Below are 23,824 nucleotides of genomic sequence, written 5' to 3' on the forward strand. Positions count from 1 at the left end.
TCAGCTCGCTGACCGTTTTTGAGTTTATTCCGACAGACCCAAGTGATTTGTTTTCTTGCTTTTGTAGACACAATGTCAGCTATAACCAATGATTCACATCCAAGCCCTTTCATTGTCTCTGTGGGATTTTATCTAATTGTGCAGCGTGACTCAACAATATGTTGAATAGTTAGCTATTTGAACCCAGCAATGAGGCATTGAATAGGAAATGCCAGCTAATAAAAGGGTGACGTGGGCATGCTGCACGACACAGCATCGTGTGGAATGATACGCTCGCTAACATGTCCTTTCATCATCCAGTTCAGCATTTTCAGCAGACCGACACCGCAAAAGGAAGTTGATGGAAAGTTCACCTCTGAACAACAAGTATCTGAAAGTTAATGTAAGTACAGGGCAAATTAAGTAATGAGCACCATGTTAATTGGAATATTAATTTGACAGCATTTACTCTTGCCTTTTTCTGTACAGTGTACCTTGCACAATAAGTGTAATTGAGTGATCAAAGTGTCTCGCTCACGCTATTGGCAAGGGACCATATTTAGCATGAACAAATTGGGTTGTGTGAGTTTTTCTTTTAAGATTAATGTTCAGAAACGTGTCCCTTTGGGGGGGGGGGGGGGATATTTGGGGATAGGATCAGTCCTAAACTTTTGTGAAGATTTTCTTTAAATTCTAAGGAAGATTGCCTTAATGTCAGCTGATCAAAACTGCTCAAATTCTCTTGCTCTTCGTCATATTAAATGCTCTTCGTTTTAAAGATATTCCCTTGTACGAAAAGGCCTGGTGTCTCGTGTGTGTGAAGTTAATTAAAGCCATGTGAGCCAAATATTGATTCAGAACCCAGGCATTCATTTAAAAGTGAAACTTTACTGAAGCCATGGGTAATCTCTCCTTTTAGTAAATTATACTATTCTGGCTACATTTTTCATTTGGCATGAATAACATCCATGTGTTTGCGCGTGAAGATCGCAACCTGATACTGAAGTGGATTTGTTATCATGGCAGTGGTGGACGATGTTTCTTTTTCTACCTCTGAGACAGTGAGCGGGAGGGGGGGCCCGCACAAAAATGTGTGTCTGCTCCTCCTGCATCCATTAACCTTTATGATCCTCTACCTGGGGATGTTTGACATGCAGTTTTTCTGTCGCTAATAGATGTAAGAGTAACACTGTCGGCAAAAGAGAGATTTTGGTTGAGTTATTCCACATTTGTGCAAATTATCAAATGAGCGGGACCAGCATAGTGGCACTTGCAGTTTAAATGGTTCAGTATGGATGACGTCCCGTTCTGGTTGTATTTTAAGTTGTTTAACCTGTATTCATACAAAGAAAAGGATCCACATAACACAGTTCCTAGACTTTGCGGTTAAATGTGGATGATTCTATGCTGTAGTGACTCAGTTTAGCCAGGGGTACAGTACTTTGGCTGTTTACACATTATTGAACTTGAATGGCGACCCGTTTGCTAATTGCCAACTAATGACTTCTAATTGTCTGACAGGGAGGAACTACTGCCATTTGTGCCACAGGACTTCGGAACCTTGGGAACACTTGCTTTATGAATGCCATCCTCCAGTCCCTCAGGTAACTGACTTGAATCTAAGGTGTAATCATTACATTGCAATATAAACCAGTGACTTAAATGTATAGAAGGGAAGTAATGTATCGAAGTTTGCAGATAATACAATGGTAGGCGGAAAGGTAAGCTGTGGGGAAGACACTGCAAAGAGGAATAAACAAGTTAATGTAGGAAAGAATAGACGAGCTGAATAATTTTTACAAGGTGAGAACCGTGTACCTGTTGATGTTCAAAGAGTACTGTCCTCTTGCACAAGGAATGCAAGACGTTAACCTACAGGTACAGCAAATAATTAGGCAGGCAAATGGCATATTGGGCTTCATTGCAAGGTGATTGGAGAACAGGAATAAAGTCGTCTTGCTGGAGTTGAAATGAAATGAAAACCGCTTATTGTCACAAGTAGGCTTCAAATGAAGTTACTGTGAAAAGCCCCTAGTCACCACATTCCGGCGCCTGTTCGAGGAGTTGTACAGGGTTTTGGTGAGACCACATCTGGAATACTGTGTGCAGTTTTGGCCTCCATATTTAGGAAGATATATATTTGCATTGCAGGTGAATGATGAATGGCGAAATTGTTATGTATTATGTTTCATATTTGTTGCAGTAATATTATTAAAGAACCCTAGTTTAAATACATACACACTCTACAGGCCTCCCCGGCGATTCTCCGCCCGGGATGGGCCGAGCGGCCACGCTAAAGAAGCCGAGTCACACCGGTGCCATCCACACCTGGTCTTACTCGGCGGGACCTCGGTGTGGATGCGTCTTGGGGGGGTGGGGGTGGAGTGGGGTCCGATCCGGGGAGGGGGTGCCCTCCGCTGTGGCCTGGGCCTCAATCGGGGCCCACCAATCAGCACTGAGATTAGGCGGAATTTCTCCACTCAAAAGGTTGTGAATCTTTGGAATTCTGTGCCCCAGATGGTTCTGGATGCTCCATTATTGAATATATTTTAGGCTGGAATAGACACATCTTGAGGAACGGGCAGGAAAATGGAGTTGAAGGCCAAGGTCAACCATGATCGTACTGAATAGCGGAAGAGGCTGGGTGGCCATACAGTCCTCTCCTGCTATTTCTTGTGTCTTATCATACATTCTAGGTTAGCACTGCTTCCTCATAGCGCCAGCGACCCGGGTTCAATTCTAGCCTTGGAGTTTGCACGTCCATGCCCGTGTCTGCGTGGATTTCCTCCGGGTGCTCCGGATGCCTCCCACAGTCCAAAGATGTGCAGGTCAGGTGGATTGGTCAGGCTAAATTTCTCCTGGTGTCCAAAGATTTGGTGGGGTTACAGGCTTGCGGGGATGGGGCGGGGCGGTGGACCTGGGTGGGGGTACCAAATCGCACCCCGCTGTTGTGTAATGCCGTTTAAACTCGGCCGAAAGCTGCTCGGCTCTTTGCCAGCTCCACCTTCAAGTCCTGGTATATGCGATCTCCACCAGCGCACTGCACTTCCCGCTTCTGCTTCGCCCAGTTCAACACCTTCTCCTTCATGTGGTACTTGTGAAAGCAGATGAACACTGCCCTTGGTGGATCATTTTGGCTTTGGCCTCAGTGACCGATGGGTTCAGTCCAGTTCGTACTGGGTGGGCTTCTCACCCACCCCCATCAACTCCGCCAACATCTTGGCGAAGTTCTCCGTCGGCCTCGAACACTCTACCCCTTGGGCAGGTCCACAATCCTCAAATTTTGCCGCCTCGATCGGTTCCCCTGGTCCTCCAGCTTTGGTCGAAGCCTGTTATTGCCCTCCACAGCTCATCTCACCCCCACCAACCCAATCAAGGTGAGCTGATCGCTGTGCTGCGACATAGCCTCCTCCACTCCCTTCATATTCTCGCACTGCTCTCATCTCGGCCGATGTCTTCGCCACAGATACTCTTACTGGGGCGACTGCCTCCTCCACCAACGTCTTCGAAGCCACTGTCACCACCAGAAGTCCTGAATGCACTGGTTAATACTGAGTAAGCAGTACTCTGTTCTGGCCTCGGCAGATCATTTTTACATAGGCAGGCAACAGCTTGTGAAAGATTCATAATGGATGAGAGAAAAATAGCATTGAGGGGGCGAGGGAAGACAGAGGTGTTTCATATTAATGGTTCTGGTAGCGCGGCAGTAGCACTACATAATTCAGAGGCCAGGACTACTAATCTGGAGGCGAGCTTTCAAACCTTATAGTTGAGGAGTTTAATTCAGTTAATTAAATAAGCCTAGACTAAAATAAACTAATATCCGTAATGGTGACATTAAACTACCAGATTTGCTCAGAAGCCTAACTAGTTCCAGACTAATAAAGATTATTATTAGTTTTCTCTTCAGGAAGGAAGCCTTTTACCTGGTCTGGGCTGTCTGTGACTCCCTTACAGCAATGTGGTTGACTCTAGACTTTCCTCTGAAATGACCTATTTTAAACCTGTCATCATTTACACCCCTCCCTGCTTCTGTCAGTGAAAACCAACACTCATATCCAAGCTTCCTTTCCTCTCCAGGATCCCGAGAATTTGAGATTCTTGCTGCCTGTGACATTGCTGTCCATGTTTTGAAACTTTGCGACCTGATTTCAGCTCTCCTTGACTCCCTCCAACCCCCTCCCCAAATACAATACTGAAATGGCTCAAACTAAGTGGGATCCAGCGGGACTATGACCATAGTGTCCTTCCTTGGCCTCCCTACAAACTTTGACATGGTGGTTAACACAATCTTTCTGCAAAAGAACTTTGTTACCCACTTAATCAGAACTAGCAGTGGTTTGCACTGCTGCCTCACAGCTTGAGGGACCCAGGTTCAATTCCAGCCTCAGTTTACAGTCTGTGTGGAGTTTGCACATCTGCGTGTGTTTCTTCCGGGTGTTCCGGTTTCCTCCCACAGTCCAAACATGTGCAGGTTAGGATTGGCCATGCTAAATTGCCGCTTAGTATCCAAAAGATTAGTTGGGGTTACGAGGATAGAGTGGAGCCACGGGCTTAAATAGGGTGCTCTTTCTCAGGGCTGGTGCAGACTCGATGGGCCGAATGGGTTCCTTCTGCACTGTAAATTCTATGACTATCATTCATTGATATAGAATCTTCCTCCGCATGTATTGTGGTGATAATGAGCTTTACCAGTCCATCCCGGTACCGCCTTTGTGATGGGTGGCATGGTAGCACAGTGGGTAGCACAGTTACTTCACAGCTCCAGTGCCCTAGGTTCGATTCCTGGCTTGGATCACTGTCTGCGGAGTCTGCACGTTCTCCCCGTGTCTGCGTGGGTTTCCTCCGGTTTCCTCCCACAGTCCAAAGATGTGCAGGTTAGATGGATTGGTCAGTGTCCAAAAGGATTAGATGGGTTACTGGGATACGGGGATAGGGTGGAGGTGTCATCTTTCCATGGACTGGTTCAGACTCGATGGACCGAATGGCCTCCTTCTGCACTGTAAATTCTATTCTATGTCAGATTGCTTGTTGGAAAAGCCTTGGTTCTGCTCCGGATAAACATTGCAAAGGCAGAATTAATTTTTTTTAGTTTCTACCACAGAGTTCATGCTCTTTCACCAGTTACACTTCCCCCCTGGTAAATGATGCTGTTGTAGTAGGTTGTCAGTTGTTGGAGTGGTCTTTGTGCGCTCAGCGCAACATCCAAAAACCCGTACGTGGTACGTGTATAAATGCTGGCCGTTCTACTCATAAAAATAAAATATATTTTATTACAAACATGTATCAAAACAGGTTACAACACATAAACACCCCAGGAAACATACTTCCCAGCAATCAACTATACAGTCTGTACAAATCTTTTCCCCTTTTTCACCCAGCCCGACGAACAGCTCCTCAAACACGGTCGCAAACATCCCCCACCTTTTCTCAAACTCCTCTGCAGAGCCCCTTAACTCGTACTTTATCTTCTCCAACTGCAGGAAATGGTACAGGTCGCCCAACCAAGCCGCGCGCAGCCCCTGGTGGCAATGCCGACTGTCACTCAGTAAAATTTGCCGCCGTGCAATCAGCGAAGCGAAGGCCATGACATCGGCCTTCCTCCTCTCCATGATGGTTATCGCCCGAGTCATATGCACCCTGTGCAACACCTTAAACTGTATCAGGCTCATCCTTGCACATAGAACATAGAACAGTACAGCACAGAACAGGCCCTTCGGCCCTCGATGTTGTGCCGAGCAATGATCACCCTACTTAAACCCACGTAACCCGTATACCCGTAACCCAACAATCCCCCCATTAACCTTACACTACGGGCAATTTAGTATGGCCAATCCACCTAACCTGCACATCCTTGCACATGGTGAGGTCCTGTCGCAGTGCTGGCCAGTCTACATAATGACACAACTGTGACCTCCCTTTTCACTCTCTTCCCCCCCACCACACCCCAATAAAGTAATTAAATTTTGCAAATGCATGTTCCTTGAATTGAACCATGCACGTTGGCATCTCCAATTTCCTCTGAAACTTGATGCAGAAGTTTGAGGCATTTTTGTGAGGAGGCCTGCATGCCAGGTATGATTGGCACCACAATTAGTTCACCATGCCTCATTCCTCTGCTGTGAGACAACTGTAAATAAAATGTTACTTCAAGAGTGTTAATAGTTTGTGGCCTGGCTTATTTGTGAAAAGAAAGCTATTTCAAGACAATATAGTGTTGAGAATCCTATTGGAGGTGAGGGATTGGAGTAATCCTAGCACAAGGTTAAGATGGTGGTTATTTGAGGTCAACCATCTCGGTCCTGGGACATCGCTGCAGGAGTTCTTCAGACTAGTGTCCTCGACCTTCAGTTGCTTCATCAGTGACTTTTCTGCCACCATGAGGTCAGATGTGGGCTGTTTGCTGGAGTATTCCGTGGCCTGCGCAGGGAGGGTGGAGACACCATTGACCAGAAACTTAACTGAAATGGCCTTGTAAATACTGTAGCTGCAAGAGCAGGCAAGGAGCAAAGTATTCTGGGGCGTGTAACTCGCCTCATTCCTGAAGCCTTTCCGCTATCTACAAGGCACCAGTCAGGAGTGGAATGGGATACTGTCCTCCCTGGATGAGCGCAGCTCCACCAATATATGAATTTCGACACCGGTGTGTACCATCCAAAAGGTACATGCCAACAACTCTCCAAGGCGCTTTTGACAGCATCTTCCAAACCTTCAATGTCTACCACCTACAAGGCCAAGGGTACTTCGGAACATGGCTGCCTGCAAATTTTCCCTCCAAATCTCAGACCATCCTGACTTGGAAATACATCACCATTTCCTCTTCGCCAGTGGGTACAAATCCTGGAACTCTTTTCCTTTCTCTCCTCCTGCCCTACAGCACTGAGGGTGTACCTACACACCACGGGCTACAGCTGGTTAGATAGGCAGCTCACATCTCTGTCAATTAGGGATGAGGTACAGGCTGAGATCCCACCAACCACTGTTTCTTTTCCCCCAATTAATGGGCAATTTTACATGACCAATCCACCTACCCTGCACATCTTTTGTGTTGTGGGGGTGAGACCCACGCAGATGAGGGGAGAATGTCCAAACTCCACACGGACAGTGACCCGGGGCTGGGATCGGACCCGGGTCCGGGATCGAACCCGGGTCCTCAGCATTGTCAGGCAGCAGTGCAAACCACTGCGCCACCATGCAGCCCTAACATTAATCACTGAAAATGTGTCAACTAGATTTAGAGAAAGTGTTGAAGATGCTGTTGTGTTGTGATGAAGTGTGCTCTTTAAGTAGTCATCCCCCGCTTCTAATTAGCATTACTGTCTTTGCAGCGTTGATTCAAAAGATGGCACCTTTGGCTGATAACTGAGAACGCCTGTCTAAGCAATGACAAAGCTCAACAGACTTGTATTTAAACTTTGTTATCCCACTCCTTTAAGCTACAAAGCCAATCTGCAGAGTGGACAGGGCAAACCTTTAATCCATCGCATTGCATGCTCCAAAAAAAGAATTCAAATTGAATCAAATTCATGGTCTCCACAAGAGAGACATACAAGATGCAAGCTGACAAGAAAAGGCTTTGCACCTCATCTTGGGCTTGACCTGACGCTTGATCTTAGCCACCAGCCGAGTGCAATGAGTGATTGAATACAAAGCTTTCAGTGATCGCCTAATGTTCTATATGTACGTTTTTTAACAAAAGCTCTTTCTCTCTCTCTCTCTCTCTCTCTCCCTCTCTCTCTCCATGTTTGGTTTGACTGCCAAGGTACAACACTGTTTGGTTATGATAGTTAATGATTAAGGAAATGTTCTCCGCAGTGTTGAATATGGGGTGAAAATAAAATAAATTGATCCGTTCACAAAAGCTTTGCATTGTACATGTCTGATTAGGTGCAATGAATGTACTGTACTCATTGTGTGTGACACCCGTGTTGATAGAAATTCGCACTTGCTGTGTCTTGCTGCATTCAAGATTAAATAGCTGATTTTGACTCCCAGCAGTATTTAGGTTTCAGGAGCTGAGGCAGACAACCCGTTCTCGCGCCTCTCTCTCTCTCTCTCTCTCCTCCCCTCTACTCCCCATGATTGGATGCATTTTCAGGCCATTTACAGGATTGTGATTTTAATTCACTCCCCTTTCTGAGCTTCCGGTGACCTCTGCTCCTCTTGCCATCATGATTAGCCTTGTTGAGAAGCCATGACCGTGTCCCTCGGCAGGCCTTGGGCTGAACTAGCGGTTAGGACATGTAGATATAGAATAGAACATATAGTGCAGAAGGAGGCCATTCGGCTCATCGAGTCTGCACCAACCCACTTAAGTCCTCACTTCCACCCTATCCCCGTAACCCCATCTAACTTTTTTTTTTTGGATACTAAGGGCAATTTAGCATGGCCAATTCACCTAACCTGCACGTCTTTGGATTGTGGGAGGAAACCGGAGCACCCGGAGGAAACCCACGCAGACACTGGGAGAACGTGCGGACTCTGCACAGACAGTGACCCAGCAGGGAATCGAACCGGGGACCCTGGTGCTGCGAAGCCACAGTGCTATCAACTTGTGCTGCCCTAATGTGTTGTCTTTGGAGCCTGATTTACTTACTGTTGCCTTCAAGCGGATGGTCCATTTGCCTGCTCAACACAGCAATTTAAAATGCAACTTTGGGAAGGCAGCAAGATCGGTGTGACCAGTCACCGTGGCTATTTTTGTTGTTTTCCTGGCTGTTAGGGAGAAGAGATGGGAAGGGAAGATGATAAAATGAGGGAAGAAAAGGAGGGATTAATATCTCAGACAGGGTGAGAATGTAGTGAGAATACTTGATCAGGGAGTGATCCAAATAAGAAACCTTGCTTGTGCCACAAGTGTGGGGTGGAGCTGGTCCTTGCACACACCTGGCTTCCTCTCTTGTCAATCTCCCCCTCAATTTTTTCCTCAGCAAGGTTCCCCTTCCTTTCCCCCCTGCAGGGAGTGTTTGCTGCTCACTTCCACTCAGCAGGCTCTGACTTTTGTCATTGCTCCTCTTTTCACCACTAGCTCTCAGCGGCAGAAGGCTCACCTTCCCTGAGAAGCCCTGGGCATCAGCTTGTGAGCAGCCTGGAGCAATTGGGCTCTCTCCAGTAAACCTCGCCCCAATACCACACCACCAGCACTGGGAAATGCCTACCAAGTTCCTAAATAATACCTTCAATTGAGGAGGGGGCAGAATAAATATTTCATCAAGCAGACCGATTAAAACTAAGCCCTGGTTGGTGCAATATGCCCTCATACGGTGTCTTGCATTCCCGGCGGCTCAACTCAGCTCCTTGTTGTCAAATGTTTAGGCTTCTCACAGGACAGGACAGGGGTTTATGGGAGTTGGGCGTTTCTTGAGAGTTGTAAACCTAGATCAGTACTGTTTACGCCAGTCCTATTACTGACATTGCCCAATATCTCTGTGTGCATTTCAAGCAAGTTCATATAGGGATGGCACGGTAGCACAGTGGTTCGCACTGTTCTTCACAGTGCCAGGGTCCCAGGTTCGATTCCTGTCTTGGGCCACTGTCTGTGCGGCGCCTGCACCCTCTCTCCGTGTCTGTGTGGGTTTCCTCCGGGTGCTCCGGTTTCCTCCTACAAGTCCCGAAAGACGTGCTTGTTGGGTAATTTGGACATTCTGAATTATCCCTCTGTGTACCCGAATAGACGCCGGAGTGCTGCGACTAGGGGCTTTTCACAGTAACTTCATTGCAGTGTTAATGTAAGCCTACTTGTGACACTAATAAAGATTATATAATGGTTTGGGAGAGGAAACTGAGAAATTTACTATTTCTATTTCATTCTTTCATGGGATGTGGGCATCGCTGGCGAGGCCAGTGTTTCTTGCCCAACCCTAATTGCCCGTGAAAGTGGCAATGAGCCATCTCCTTAAACTGCTTCAGTCCATCTGGCGCAGGTGCACCCACAGTGCTGTCGGAACTTCCAGGATTCTGACACAGCAACAGAAATAACGAGGATATAATTCCAAGACAGGGTGGTGTGTGGCTCACAGGGGAGCTTGCAAGTGGTTTGAAACTTCTTTTTTGCCCTCTGACTTTGATTAGCTCTTTCAACACTGACTTTACGTTTACGTTAGCTGCTCACTAACTAAACCAACAGGGCTCTCGAGAGCCCGCGAGTGATTTGTTTTTCAATCATTTTTTTTCTGAATGAGCAATTTGATGGAGACGCAAGCTTTAAATACATTTAAAATGCAGCATGTATTTAAAATTCCAAGTGAAATGTGCCATTTCAGTGTCACACTCGGGATTCTAAAAGGTCTTGCTGTAAATGAGGTGTAGAGTGTGATTTGTTTTTTTTAGCTGGGTCTGTTGCTGTGAAATTGTTCAGTAGACGCTCATCATTTTTTCCCTGAGAAACTAGCTATTTCTTGAAAAAAAAACAGGCTTTTAGATTTGAGACTTATGTGCACGATCTTTCTAATGCTTCACGCCTAAAATAATTCATACCCAGGAGCAACATCAAGGCAATGGTCTGATTTATGTTCAGAACAGAACAAGAGAGCACGGTATGAATAGGTTCCAAAAGAAATATATGCGCAGAGAGAGATTACTGCCTCGAGATTGCTTCAGGGCACACTTGATGCCGAGTTACACTCTTAACCACTGGCTTTCGCTTTCGCGCTGCTGGAAGAAGATGAAAAGGAGCTCATCACATTGACAGCAGAGAATTCCCAGAAAATGAAATGAAATGAAAATTGCTTATTGTCACGAGTAGGCTTCAATGAAGTTACTGTGAAAAGCCCCTAGTCGCCACATTCCGGCGCCTGTCCGGGGAGGCTGGTACGGGAATCGAACCGTGCTGCTGGCCTGCTTGGTCTGCTTTAAAAGCCAGCGATTTAGCCAAGTGAGCTAAACCAGCCCCTGGAAGTGTTCTTCAGGCAGCAATCTCACCTCGGGGCTCGTGCGGCTGGTGGAAACTATTTGCAAAGTGTTCACTTGTTCTGGGCATGTCATCCATTAGGTTGTTGCCTTGTGATTGCGCTTGGGCATGTGTTATTCAACAGTGGTACTTTGGAAAAAAATCGCGCAATTAGCGCTTTTAAAAATGCACACTTTTAGGTTGGAAAGTGAAGGTGTTTCAACTGATTGTTATTTTTCTTCACTTGCAGCAACATCCACCAATTCTGCTGTTATTTCAAGGAGCTCCCAGCAGTGGAGTTGCGCAGTGGTAAAACGGCAGGTAGAAGGACCTATCACACCAGGAGCCAAGGAGATAACAGTGTGTACGTTGCTGCATCTCTCTCTTTATTATAATGATCTGTAATATTGAATGGAACAGGCACAAGCCGGGAGCTGGTCAAAAAATGTTGTAAAATCAAGACCACAAAGAAGTCCGTTGTTGTATTTAACTTGAGCTGCAGGCGAATATTCTCACTACTGACTCACTACAATACTGACTAGAATTAATTAGTAACTTTGAATTGCGCCAAATAGATTGAATTCATGTTCTAGGAATGGGGGTGGGAGGGTGTCAGAAGGCTTGAGAGTTGCAACTGTTGCACCCTTGGGAGTAGTTACAATCAGGAATGCACTGCCTGCGAGTGTGGTGGAGGCAGATTCAATCGGTGCATTCAACAGGCAATTGGATTGTTATCTGGAAAGGAAACATTTGCAGGGTTTTGGGCTGGGGTTTGGAGGGGGAGGCAGAGGTGTGGCAGGAGGCCAATTACCCCTTCAGAGGGCTAGGGCAAACACGATTGGCCAAATGGCCTCCATTGGAACCGTCACCATTCTATGATACTACTTCATGTTAAAGATAGATGGAAATTTTGAAACGGTTGAAGGTTGTTCAGCTTTCCCTCATTGGCTAATGGCTGAGAGAAATTATAACATTTTACAGAAGAGAGAATCCTATGGCATTTTATAGGGGTTAGTGACTGGGGCCTGGAGTCTTTGAGTCATGCTATTAATGTTGCTCCTTTCCTTTCCTGTTTCCCTGTTCAATATTACAGGTCCCTCGTAGAAGAGTTCCGGAAAACACTCTGTGCCTTGTGGCAAGGAAGCCAAGCTGCGTTCTGTCCTGAATCCCTCTTCTATGTAATTTGGAAAATCATGCCAAATTTCAGGTAGGCAGCAGAGGAGAATTGTTTTGTGAAAAGTTAAACCCCAAAATGTGGAGCTACCATCCCCCTTTTCAGATGCCGACCAGCCTGCTGCATATTTCTAGCACGCGGAGGAAGCGTGCTGATCTGGATTGCAGTGGGAGAAGGGTGTAATGAATCAATGGTGCTGCCCTCTGTTTTTGCAGAGGCATTTTAGCTGTGGAGTTGTCCTAATTCTGTCTGAGAATGCGCATAATTTTCCTTGGAGGCCTGTTCAATCAAGGAAATGTGGCTTTGGTCAAATAAAACATTTATAAACAGCAATATGATGCTTGGGAGTTACAGACTTGTAAATCTACTTAATGATTTGAGTTTATTTGAATGGCTGTGCTTCGAATTGTCAATGATAACTGCGGTGATTAGGAGACTATCCATAATGTGTTTCTAAACTGCACCAGAGAGTATAGAATCTAAAGGAATTATTCTCTACAAATATAGTACGGAACATTAGGTAAGGAGTCATCACATTGAATTCCCTCAACAAAAGGAATATGTTGTCCAGGCAAGTGAATTGAAAATACTACATTTGCTGCATCATGGAACTAGAGTGTATAATGGGGATTCCTGATTTGAAATTTTGGATGCAGTGAAGAAGGGGAAGTGAATGATTCCATTTGGAGTGTAATATAGTGAGTTTTGTAAAAGCTATACTATTTGCTTGTGTGTGACAGGGCATATTATAATTGCAGAGGCCCATTCTCGTCACATGGCTCAATTGCCCGTGTTCATTTGTTGGGTAGTTCCCATTGCACATCTTGGCGTGACACAGCAGGGAGCTCAGTGACCACTTCCCAAATGTTCCAGATATTTGTCAGTACCTTTCAGGAAACCTTTCCTCCCCTCCTCCCTACCTCACCATGTACAACGGAACAACGGCTTCACAAAAAATGTATTTCATTGAATCATAGAATTTACAGTGCAGAAGGAGGCCATTCAGCCCATCGAGTCTGCACCGGCTCTTGGAAAGAGCACCCCAATTAGGCCCACGCCTCCACCCTATCCCAGTAACCCCACCCAACCCAACCTCTTTTGACACTTAACGGGCAATTTATCATGGCCAATCCACCTAACCTGCACATCTTTGGACTGTGGGAGGAAACCGGAGCACCCGGAGGAAACCCACGCAGCCACGAGGAGAGCGTGCAGACTCCGCACAGACAGTGACCCAAGCCAGGAATCGAACCTGGGACCCTGGAGCTGTGAAGCAACAGCGCTAACCACCGTGCTACCGTGCTGCCCTAAAATTGAATTCAAATTTCACCATCTGCAGTGGTGGGATTTAAACTCTGGGTCTCTGGTTTACTTGTCCAGTGACAATACCACCTATGCCACCGCCTCTCCTTCTATCATCCTTTCACGGGCTGTGGGCATCGCTGGCTGGGTCAGCAGTTATTGCCTACCTCTAATTGCCCTTGAGAAGGTGGCGAGTCGCTCCCTTAAACCGCTGCCATCCACGTGGTGCAGGTGCACTCACGGTGGTGTTAGGAAGGGAATTGCATGATTTTGACCCAGTGACAGTGAAAGAACGACGGTATCGTTCCGAGCCAGGATGGTGTCCCAATGTTGTAAATAGCCTCAAGGTTTCACCTCAAATGTGAACCATTTTGATGTTTAAATTTGTCACTTTTCGCACAATACCTAGTTTATTTATTCCAAAGAAACCGCAATTCCCTCAAGAATATCAGATAGGGTACTGGGTTCCAGCAGATTATGATGGAAAGAATCGGATGAATGAAATTTTGTGCTTCAGGAAGATTAAACAGTGATTTTCTCTGTCTCCCTGTGCAGAGGATATCAGCAGCAAGATGCTCATGAATTTATGCGTTACTTGTTAGATCACCTCCACTTAGAGCTTCAGCGGAGCTACAATGGTATGACAACTTCATTTATCTCTCCAGACAGCTCGAGCATCTCTTCATCCAGTAAATGCTGCATGTAAGTCCCTGATTTAGTCCATATCGTGTATCAGGTGAAATATATTGGAAATATTTATTGCTAAGTGCTATATTTGTGTCTTGGCCTTCAGTGCTGTAATGTGTAGTCATTAGCTACTTGACCAGCCTAGCTGTCTCTTGACGTTTTTACTGCTAGTGATAATGTTTTGATTACTTTCAGCAATGGTGTTTCAACAGTTGTCACTAACATATTTGGAGGAATACTTCAGAATGAAGTGAACTGTCTAATCTGTGGGACCGAATCCAGAAAGTTTGATCCATTCCTTGGTAAGTATTTTTGTTTTGAAAAGATTTTCTGTGCAGGGAGTTATTGTACTCTCAACCATGTATTTTCTTTCAAGATCTTTCATTAGATATCCCAAGTCAGTTCCGGAATAAAAGATCCAAGAACCAGGACAATGGACCCGTGTGTACCCTACGTGGTAAGGTTCCATTTGGCTTCAATGTTTACATACGTGGAAAATGCGAAGGGAGTATAAAAGTGGTGACTATCGGACGTTTGGTGACTATTGGTAACAATGGACAGGCCACCAATAGTAATCTCAAACAAAGGAGGGGCAGAAAGTTAAGACAGCAAGGTGCAACCATTACTATTACAAAAGAGCAAGTGTTGGGCAAGCTAATGGAGCTCAGGATAGATAAGTCTCCTGGCCCTGATGGAATGCATCCCAGGGTACTGAAAGAGATGGCTGGAGTAATACCAGATGCACTGGCGGTAATTTTCCAAAATTCGCTGAACACTGGGGCAGTCCCAGAGGATTGGAAAACAGCAAATGTGACGCCACTGTTTAAAAAGGGAAGTAGACAAAAGATGGGGAATTATAAACCGGTTAGCTTAACCTCTGTCGTGGGGAAGATGCTTGAGTCTATTATCAAGAAAGAGATAGGAGGGCACCTCGATAGAAATTGAACGGACGCAGCATGGATTCATGAAGGGCAGGTCATGCTTGACAAATCTCTTGGAATTCTATGAAGACATTTCGAGCAAGGTAGACAAAGGGGACCCAGTGGATGTGGTGTACCTAGATTTCCAAAAGGCCTTTGACAAGGTACCGCACAAGAGGCTGCTGCATAAGATAAGGATGCATGGTGTTAAGGGTAGAGCACTAGCATGGATAGAGGATTGGTTGTCTAACAGGAATCAAAGAGTGGGAATAAATGAGTGCTATTCTGGCTGGCAATCAGTGATGAGTGGTGTGCCTCAGGGATCGGTGTTGGGACCACAATTATTTATAATTTATATAGACAATTTGGAGTTGGGAACTACGTGTAAGGTGTCCAAGTTTGCAGATGACATGAAGGTGTGTGGCAGAGCAAAGTGAACTGAGGACTGTAAAACCTTACAGAGGAACATTGACACATTGAGTGAGTGGGCAAAGGTCTGGCAGATGGAGTATAATGTCAATAAGTGTGAAGTTGTGCATTTTGGTAGGAGTAACAATAGAACGGATTATTACTTAAATGGTAAAAAGCTGCAGCATGCTGCTATGCAGAGGGACCTGGGTGTACTTGTGCATTAGTCACAGAAAGTTGGTCTGCAGGTGCAACAAGTAATTAGGAAGGCAAATGGAATTTTGTTCTTCATTGCGAAGGGGATTGAGTTTAAAAGCAGAGAGGTAATGTTGCAGTTGTACAAGGTGCTGGTGAGGCCAAACCTGGAGTACTGTGTGCAGCTTTGGTCTCCACACTTGAGAAAGGATGTGCTAGCATTAGAGGGGGTGCAGAGGAGGTTCACTAGGCTGATTCCGGAGTTGAGGGGGTTATCGTATGAGGAGAGGCTGAGTAGATTGGGATTATATTCACTGGAATTCAGAAGGTTGCGGGGGGATCTAATAGAAACATATAAAATTTTGAAGGGAATGGATAAGATAGAAGTAGAAAGGATGTTTCCACTGGTAGGTGAAAGTAGGACAAGAGGGCATAGCCTCAAGATAAGGGGGTGCAGATTTAGGACTGAATCAAGGAGGAACTTCTTCACTCAGAGGGTGGTTAAAGTATGGAATTCCCTACCGAAAGGAGCTACTTCATTGAATATATTTAAAGATAGGGTAGATGTTTTTTTGAAAAATAAAGGAATTACGGGATATGGCGAGAATGCGGGTAAGTGGTTTTGAGACCACGAATAGATCAGCCATGATCTTATAGAATGGCGGAGCAGGCTCGAAGGGCCGGACGGTCTACTTCTGCTCCTAGTTCATATGTTCTTATGAAATGTCTGTTTGAACTGAGACCCATTCCCCTTGAAGTATTTCTTTATTGTCAGTCAGAGATTCGGTGTGAAGGGGCAACACGTTGGCGCAGTAGTTAGCATTGCTGCCTCACGGCGCCGAGCTCCCAGGTTCGATGCTGGCTCTGGGATCACTGTCCATGTGGAGTTTGCACATTCTCCCTGTGTTTGCGTGAGTTTCGCCCCCACAACCCAAAGATGTGCAGGGTAGGTGGAATGGCCACGTTAAATTGCCCCTTTAAAAAAGAAAAGAGATTGAGTGAATTGGCATTCCCCTCCCCACTGGAATAGCAGACCTGCAGTGTTACTGCTCTGACCTGAACCGTGAACACAGACAGTGGTTCTGAAGCCAATTCCAGCCGTGGGCCTATTGCCAGGTACTAGTTCCCGTTGGGACAGTCTTCTCCCCAGTTGAAGTATGTTTTACAAGTTATTTCAACCGTCATGTTGTTTACAAGTACGTTCTGAAGGAATAAGAACTCGGCAGAAAAGATGGAGGAAATATTTTGAGTAAGGTGTTTGGTTCACTGTTTTAGTCTTATTGCTGGCTGTTGCTAACTGCCTATTTTTGCTTTGTGGTCTTTGGGTTTCATTTCTGCGTTGCTTTTGCTGTTGGGTACTGTTCAGTTTTGATTTGCTACTGTTTCAGACTCTTCCTGCCTTTAGGCATTAATAAATCTTTCCTTTTTTAGGCTAACCATATTTTCATATACCCATGTACTTTTGCTTCCTGGGTCAGCACTTGTGTCCCTGCTTTACTGTCCCACTCTAACCGTGGGGGTCACCATCTTCTGGATTGTGTCCTTTGAAAACTTTCCCTTCTCACACATGTTGCACGGTATAGTTAGCTTGCCCTTGAGCTCTGCATTCCTCTGCTTGAGCCTCCATTTCACCCCCACAACCCAAAGATGTGCAGAATAGGTAGATTGGCCACGCTAAATTGCCCCTTAATTGGAAAAAATGAACTGGGTACTCTAAATTTAAAAAAAAATTTTTAAAATTTATTTTCTTAAAAAACTTCTTTTAGAGTACCCAATTCATTTTTTCCAATTAAGGGGCAATTTAGTGTGGCCAATCCACCCAGCTTGCACATTTTTGGGTTATGGAGGCGAAACACACGCAAACACGGGGAGAATGTGCAAACTCCACACGGACAATGACCCAGAGCCGGGATCGAACCCGGGACCTCAGCGCCGTGAGGCCATAGTGCTAACCCACTGCGCCACCGTGCTGCCCTTGCAAAACCTTTTATGTAGTGACTCACTCTGAAATTAGTAGCTTATAATGATTCTTTTGAGCTAAGCAGCACAATAATCCTTGTCCCTCTGTCTTTAGGGTATCAGAAAGTCACGTACCTTTTTTTTTCCCACATTGCCTGGGATTAGAGGATGTTATTGGTGTATTGTAAATTATATTCTGTGCTGATGGAGCTATTTTTCTGATTAGAGCCACCAATCAACAGCTTTTGCCACGTCTGCATTGAACAATTGTGGCCGCAATCTCAAGTTGTAACTAACAGAGCACGGTGGCGCAGTGGGTTAGCACTGCTGCCTCACGGCGTCGAGGTCCCAGGTTCGATCCTGGCTCTGGTTCACTGTCCGTGTGGAGTTTGCATATTCTCCCCGTGTCTGCGTGGCTTTCGCCCCCACAACCCAAAGATGTGCAGGGTAGGTCAATTGGCCACATTAAATTGCCCCTTAATTGGAGAAAATGAATTAGGTATTCTAAATTTTTTTTTTTTTAAATGTTTTTAATTAAAAAAAGTTGTAACTAACAGGTAGAATGACAGGTGATGTGTTTAGTGAGAAAGGTTGTGTGTTTTAAGGACCGTTCAAAGGGCAAGTACTTTGGTTTCAAAGGAATCTCCAAATATTCAGAGTGAATGTGGATCCACATTGGGTCCATCGTTGGCTGCCTTCTTGTAACCTCATCTGGAGATTAGGGTTATTCTGCCCTTCCATTGTTGGATAGGAACTGATGTTGATGGATGGGTCTCTTACCCTAGCCGACTGAATGAATTCTCGGGCAGGATGAAGCATACCCTAACCTAGGCAGTTCATTTTCGGGAAGATGAGAAGAGTTGATTAGGAGACAAAGGAAACAGTCCAGACAGAATGTCATAAACGAAAGGAACAACGTCATTTGTGGGAACATAAAATGAGAAAAGGAATTTCAGAGACTTGGCTTAACCATCCAGATGTACCTTTTATGAACATAACAGAATGACTGAACTCGTGGTTGCTGCAGCAGTTGGACACTGGAATGTAATCGGTATCCCAAACTCGGAGTTAGAAGAACATTTTCCATGACCTGAGGATGCTCCAGTATAAATTATTTCGAAGGGTAGACATTGTAATGTGGGAAATGCAATCGCAAATTTGCAGACGCCAAAGGCCCAGAAGCAGCATCGAGATAAATGATCATATTGTCTGTTTTGATGGTGGCCGTTTAAACTCCTCTTCTGGATCTTCTACATTCAACTGAGGGCTTTGGCTTCGCATGCCATTCAAAAGACCTCTGACAACTCAGCACTCCCTCATTTTTTCCCTTTATGTTCTTTCATGGGAAGTGAAGGTCCCTGGCAAGCCCACCATTTGTTGCCCATCCCCATTTGCACTGTTAGGATTCTATGGAAATAATTTATTTTTTTTCCCCCAATTAAGGGGCAATTTAGCATGGCCAATCCACCTACCCCACACATCTTTTGGGTTGTGAGGCTCGAGACCCACGCAGACACTGGGAGAATGTGCAACCTCCACACAGACAGTGACCTGGGGCCGGGATCGAACCCGGGTCCTCGGCGCCATGAGGCAGAGGTGCTAACCACTGCGCCACCATGCCGCCCAGATTCTATGGAACTTGCTCCTGTATTTCAGACAACTTAATTTACACCTTGCCGCCTGTCATGTGAACTGCAATTTAACACAGGAGGAAGAACTGTAATCAGACCATACCTTTGTTATAAACTATCTTTGATATATACCACAAACAAAACTGCTAAAGCAAGCAGTATATTTTTGTTAAAGTTACAAATGGTCTCAGAATATTGTAAATAACACTCGTTTCTATTCGCTAAGCATAAATCTGACCCTGGAAACGCATTTAAATGGGCTATTTGCAGCCACAGGCTATCCGACGCACCCCTAACACTCTAAACACGATTATTGGAAGGACGTTAGCCTCAGCTACACAAATGAAAATCCGTTCTAAATGCTTTGAGAGAAAGAAAGTCATCAAAATTATTTCTTGTGTAGTCAGCCATTCATAGCTGCAAAATGGTTCTGGCCCCACCCAGTTCCAGCTGCCATTTACAGAGGGTTTGAAGACTGCTGGTATCTGCCAGATGTCAAGCTCACCAAGTCAAACAGGATGCTTCGAGTGAAGCCAGCAAATGCTTGCTGGCAATGCAGGCGCTTATTAATCAGTGTAAAACCTGTGTCTGCGGCATTAAATACCACATTGAGTCTTGTCTGAGTTGCAGTTTATTAACTCCAATTACAAGTCTAAATTGAGAATGTTTTAGTGTAAAATTATAATGATCAAATGACAGTAAGCAGAAAAGAAAGCACAATAAAAAACTCTCACAATCGAATTGACGGAATGCAAATCAGCCTTGTATCACTCATTCACTCGAAACGCAGAAAATTACTGACCAGCGATGAGTAAATGCCACAAAGTAATTCAGTCAAAATGTCCCTCTATCTCTCTCTGTCTCTCTCTGTCTCTGTCTCTCTGTCTCTCTCTCTCTCTGTCGCTCTCTCTCTCTGTCGCTCTCTCTGTTGCTCTCTGTGTCTCTGTCGCGCTCTCCCTGTCTCTCTCGCGCTCTCTCTGTCTCTCTCTCTCTCTGTCTCCCTCACTCTCTGTCGCGCTCTCTCTCTGTCTCTCTCTGTCTCTCTCTGTCTCCCTCACTCTCTGTCGCTCTCTCTCTCTGTCTCTCTCTCTCTCTGTCTCTCTCTGTCTCTCTCTCTGTCTCTCTCTCCACTCTCTGTCTCCCTCACTCTCTGTCTCCCTCACTCTGTCTCCCTCACTCTCTGTCTCCCTCACTCTCTGTCTCCCTCACTCTCTGTCTCCCTCACTCTCTGTCTCTCTCTCTCTCCCTGTCTCTCTCTCTCTCCCTGTCTCTGTCTCTCTCCCTGTCTCTGTCTCTCTCTGTCCCTGCCTCTGTCTCTGTGTGTGTCTCTCTCTCTCTCGTGTGAGTCTCTCTGTCTGTGTGTGTGTCTGTCTGTATCTCTCGCTCTCTCTGTCTGTGTCTTTCTCTCTCTCGCTCTTCTCTCTGTCTCTCTCCTCGCCCAGGCTCCCAAAATCTGCTGGTTTGGAAATGGTGAGAGGGGTGGGGTACAGTTAGTTTATTTCACCTTGCTCGGCTCGCCCCCTCGTCACATGGGTCAATTCAGATATCTAAAATGTAAGTCTATGTAAGTGTTCTGAAATTTGTTAGAAATACTTGCAAGAGGAGTTTCCCCTCGTGGGCCTGTCTCGGCTTGAGGGCCTTCACGCTGATGCAGGTCTGAGATAGGAATCACTGGGCTTCAGAGATGTTGTGATGCTGTTAATAAATTCTGTACGTGAAAATATGACAATGTGGGAGTTTTAATTTTCACCCTGATCCTCTGCCGCCTGTGACAGTGAGGAAAATAAATTACAGCAAAGATTATTGATCCATTGCAACATTTTAAGCAGTTTGTCACCAATTAATCATGGACCAACAGTGTTGTTTGGGATGAGTCACTCGGAAGGACTGACTTTTACATTGGAGCAAGAGGGGGAGATTAGAAGTGCATTGATGCTGGGCTAGTGCATGGTCAATTCCAGCCCCACTTGAGCCAGAGTCGCAACACAATTGAAATTAACAATTGGAGGGCAGCACGGTGGCGCAGTGGTTAGCACTGCTACCTCACGGTGCCGAGGACCCGGGTTCGATCCTGGCCTCGGGTCACTGTCCGTGTGGAGTTTGCACATCCCGCCCTGTGTCTGCGTGGGTCTCACCCCCACAACCCAAAGATGTGCGGGGAAGGTAAATTGGACACGTTATATTGCTCCTTAATTGGGTTGGGGGGGGGGGGGGGGAATTGGGGACTCTAAACATATAAAACAAAGAGAAATTGACAATTGATTCTTAGAAAATACCCAAATTCTCTGGTCTTTGGCTGCCAATAATTAGTCACCCGGTTGGTCAGTCAGTCAAACCCAAAGCATGGTAAGAGCACTGGCTGTTCTAGACGGCAAATTCAATGTGGGAAATAGATGAGCAAACCTTAATACTCCTGTAAATAACAGAGAAATAGGAAACTTTGGAACATAAGAAATAGGAGGTGTAGGCCATTCAGCCCTTCAAACCCACCCACCATTCATTGTGATCATGCTGATCTTCTACCTCAACAGCGTTTTGTTGCATTATCCTCGTGTCCTTTTGCGTATTTTTTTAGAAAATATTTTATTGAGGCATTTATAATTTTAACACTTTTCAACAATAACACCCAACAGTACTCGCAACGAAAATAACCACCATTCTCCCCCCCCCCAGCGCAAACCCCAACCAACATGGCTTATAACGACACACACACTGCCAGCCCTCCCGCCATTGGTTTTCCTCCCCATATTCGTCACTTCCATGCCTCCCCTTTCCCCCTCATCCCCCTCCCCCTCTTGACAGTCTAATTTTTCTCAAAGAAGGCGATGAACGGCTGCCACCTCCGAGCGAACTTCTGTAATGAACCCTTCAGGGCAAATTAAATTTTCTCAAGCCTGAGAGACCCCGCCATGTTGCTAACAAAAACCCCTGACTTCGGGGGCTCCGAGTCGCTCCATCCCAGTAAAATCCATCTCCGGGCCACCAGGGAAGCAAAGGCTTTTCTCATCTCCTGGACTCCCGTATCTTCCAACACTCCAAAGATCGCCACCTCTGGACTCGGCACCACCCTCTCTCTCAGGACCTCTGACATGACATCCGCGAATCCCTACCAAAAGCCCCTCAGCCTCGGACATGCCCAGAACATGTGTACATGATTCGCAGGACTTTGCCTGCACCTGTCCTCCTCCTCGAAGAGCCTCCTCATCCGTGCCACAGTCATATGAGCCCTGTGGACCACCTTGAATTGGATCGGGTTGAGCCTGGCACACAACGAGGATGCATTAACTCTCCGCAGGGCTTCCTCCCATAACCCGGCCTCCAACTCTTATTTTCTTTCTCTCTCTCTCTTTCTCTCTCTCCCCCCCCCCCCCCCCCCCCCCCCCCCCAACTATCCTTCCCACTTTTGGCATTTTTATATGTAGGAACCCTTTGATCTCTGTTTTGAACATGTTCAATGGCTGAGCCTCCACAGCCCTCCTGGAATTCCAAACATTACCCACCTTCTGACTGAAGGAATTCCTCTTCCCAGTCCTAGTGGCCTGTGAACGTGTCCACTGGTTTGAGGCTCCTCCTCCCCCCCCCCCCCCCCCCCCCTCACTCCCAGGGGGAACCAGGGGGACTGGTTTGCACATTCTCCCTGTGTCTGCGTGGGTCTCATCCCCACAACCCAAAGATGTGCAGGGTAGATGGATTGGCCAGCTTGAATTGCCCCTTAATTGGAAAAAAGAGAATTGGGTGCTTTAAATTTACTTAAAATTGAATCTGCTATCAGCGCCTTTTAGGCATGCATTCCAGAACATCACAATTTGCTGAGTTTTTAAAAAGAAAATCTGATATTCTTCCTTTTGTCAATTACCTTAAATCTGACCTCTGGTCACTGGCCCTCTTGACAGTGGAAAAGGTATCTCCCTATCAGCTCATTAAAACACCATATATTTTTCATTACCTGAACAGATTAAAGAAGACGGTCATTGCTGTTACTAAAAAAAAAACCCAAAATAATTCCCTCTGAGGCACTGTGCAAACATGACTTCATGTTTCCTTTTCTCAGACTGGAGTTACGTAATTTGGTGAAAAATGAATTACAGATGAGAATTTGGGAGAGCCAGTTTAATTGCAGTTCTCTGGGCTATTTTTCCTTGCAGATTGCCTCCGCAGTTTCACAGACTTGGAGGAGCTGGATGAAACTGAGCTCTACATGTGCCACAAATGTAAAAAGCGACAGAAGAGCACCAAAAAATTTTGGATTCAGAAGTTGCCAAAGGTTAGTATTTTGCTGCTTTTCCCCCCCCCCCCCGAGTAGTTGAGTTGGTGTATTTATTGATGAGATTGTCAAATACAAAATAATAGCTAAAACTGCGTTGTCGGTAGGTTTTGCTTTCAAATCTGACTCGGGCCGTTTTGTAGCTCGCGTAATTAATAATACGCGTGTCTGAATTGTATTTTCTGATTGACAGTTGGGGACATTATCAAGAGATCAGACTTCACCGTGGCAGACAGGCTTGTGTTCAGCGCTAATTGCTTTCGAAATGCGGCGAATCTATAGCCGATTATAAACATTTAAATCTCCATCCAGTGGCCGCTGAATGGGCTAGTTCCAACAGTAAGGATGTGCTGCAACAGTAAGGCTGTCTAATGAACCGTTAGGCCTCCATTGTAGAATACCAGCAGTGTCTGTGTT

At 45.7% G+C, this 23,824-nt stretch overlaps 1 protein-coding gene across 2 annotated transcripts in view; it reads left to right on the top strand.

The window, feature by feature from the left end:
• Positions 1-23,824, top strand: part of usp3 (ubiquitin specific peptidase 3) — a 96,061-nt gene that overhangs the window by 57,344 nt on the left and 14,893 nt on the right. For both annotated transcript variants that reach the window (XM_038784513.1, XM_038784514.1), the window contains exons 5-12: positions 301-382; positions 1,501-1,583; positions 11,118-11,231; positions 11,961-12,074; positions 13,899-14,045; positions 14,226-14,332; positions 14,407-14,487; positions 23,289-23,407. In XM_038784513.1, the coding sequence (XP_038640441.1) occupies positions 301-382; positions 1,501-1,583; positions 11,118-11,231; positions 11,961-12,074; positions 13,899-14,045; positions 14,226-14,332; positions 14,407-14,487; positions 23,289-23,407 (847 nt within the window). The remainder of the gene's footprint in view (positions 1-300; positions 383-1,500; positions 1,584-11,117; positions 11,232-11,960; positions 12,075-13,898; positions 14,046-14,225; positions 14,333-14,406; positions 14,488-23,288; positions 23,408-23,824) is intronic.

The sequence above is a fragment of the Scyliorhinus canicula genome, chromosome 24, assembly GCF_902713615.1.
Source record: "Scyliorhinus canicula chromosome 24, sScyCan1.1, whole genome shotgun sequence".
Taxonomy (NCBI): Eukaryota; Metazoa; Chordata; class Chondrichthyes; order Carcharhiniformes; family Scyliorhinidae; genus Scyliorhinus; species Scyliorhinus canicula.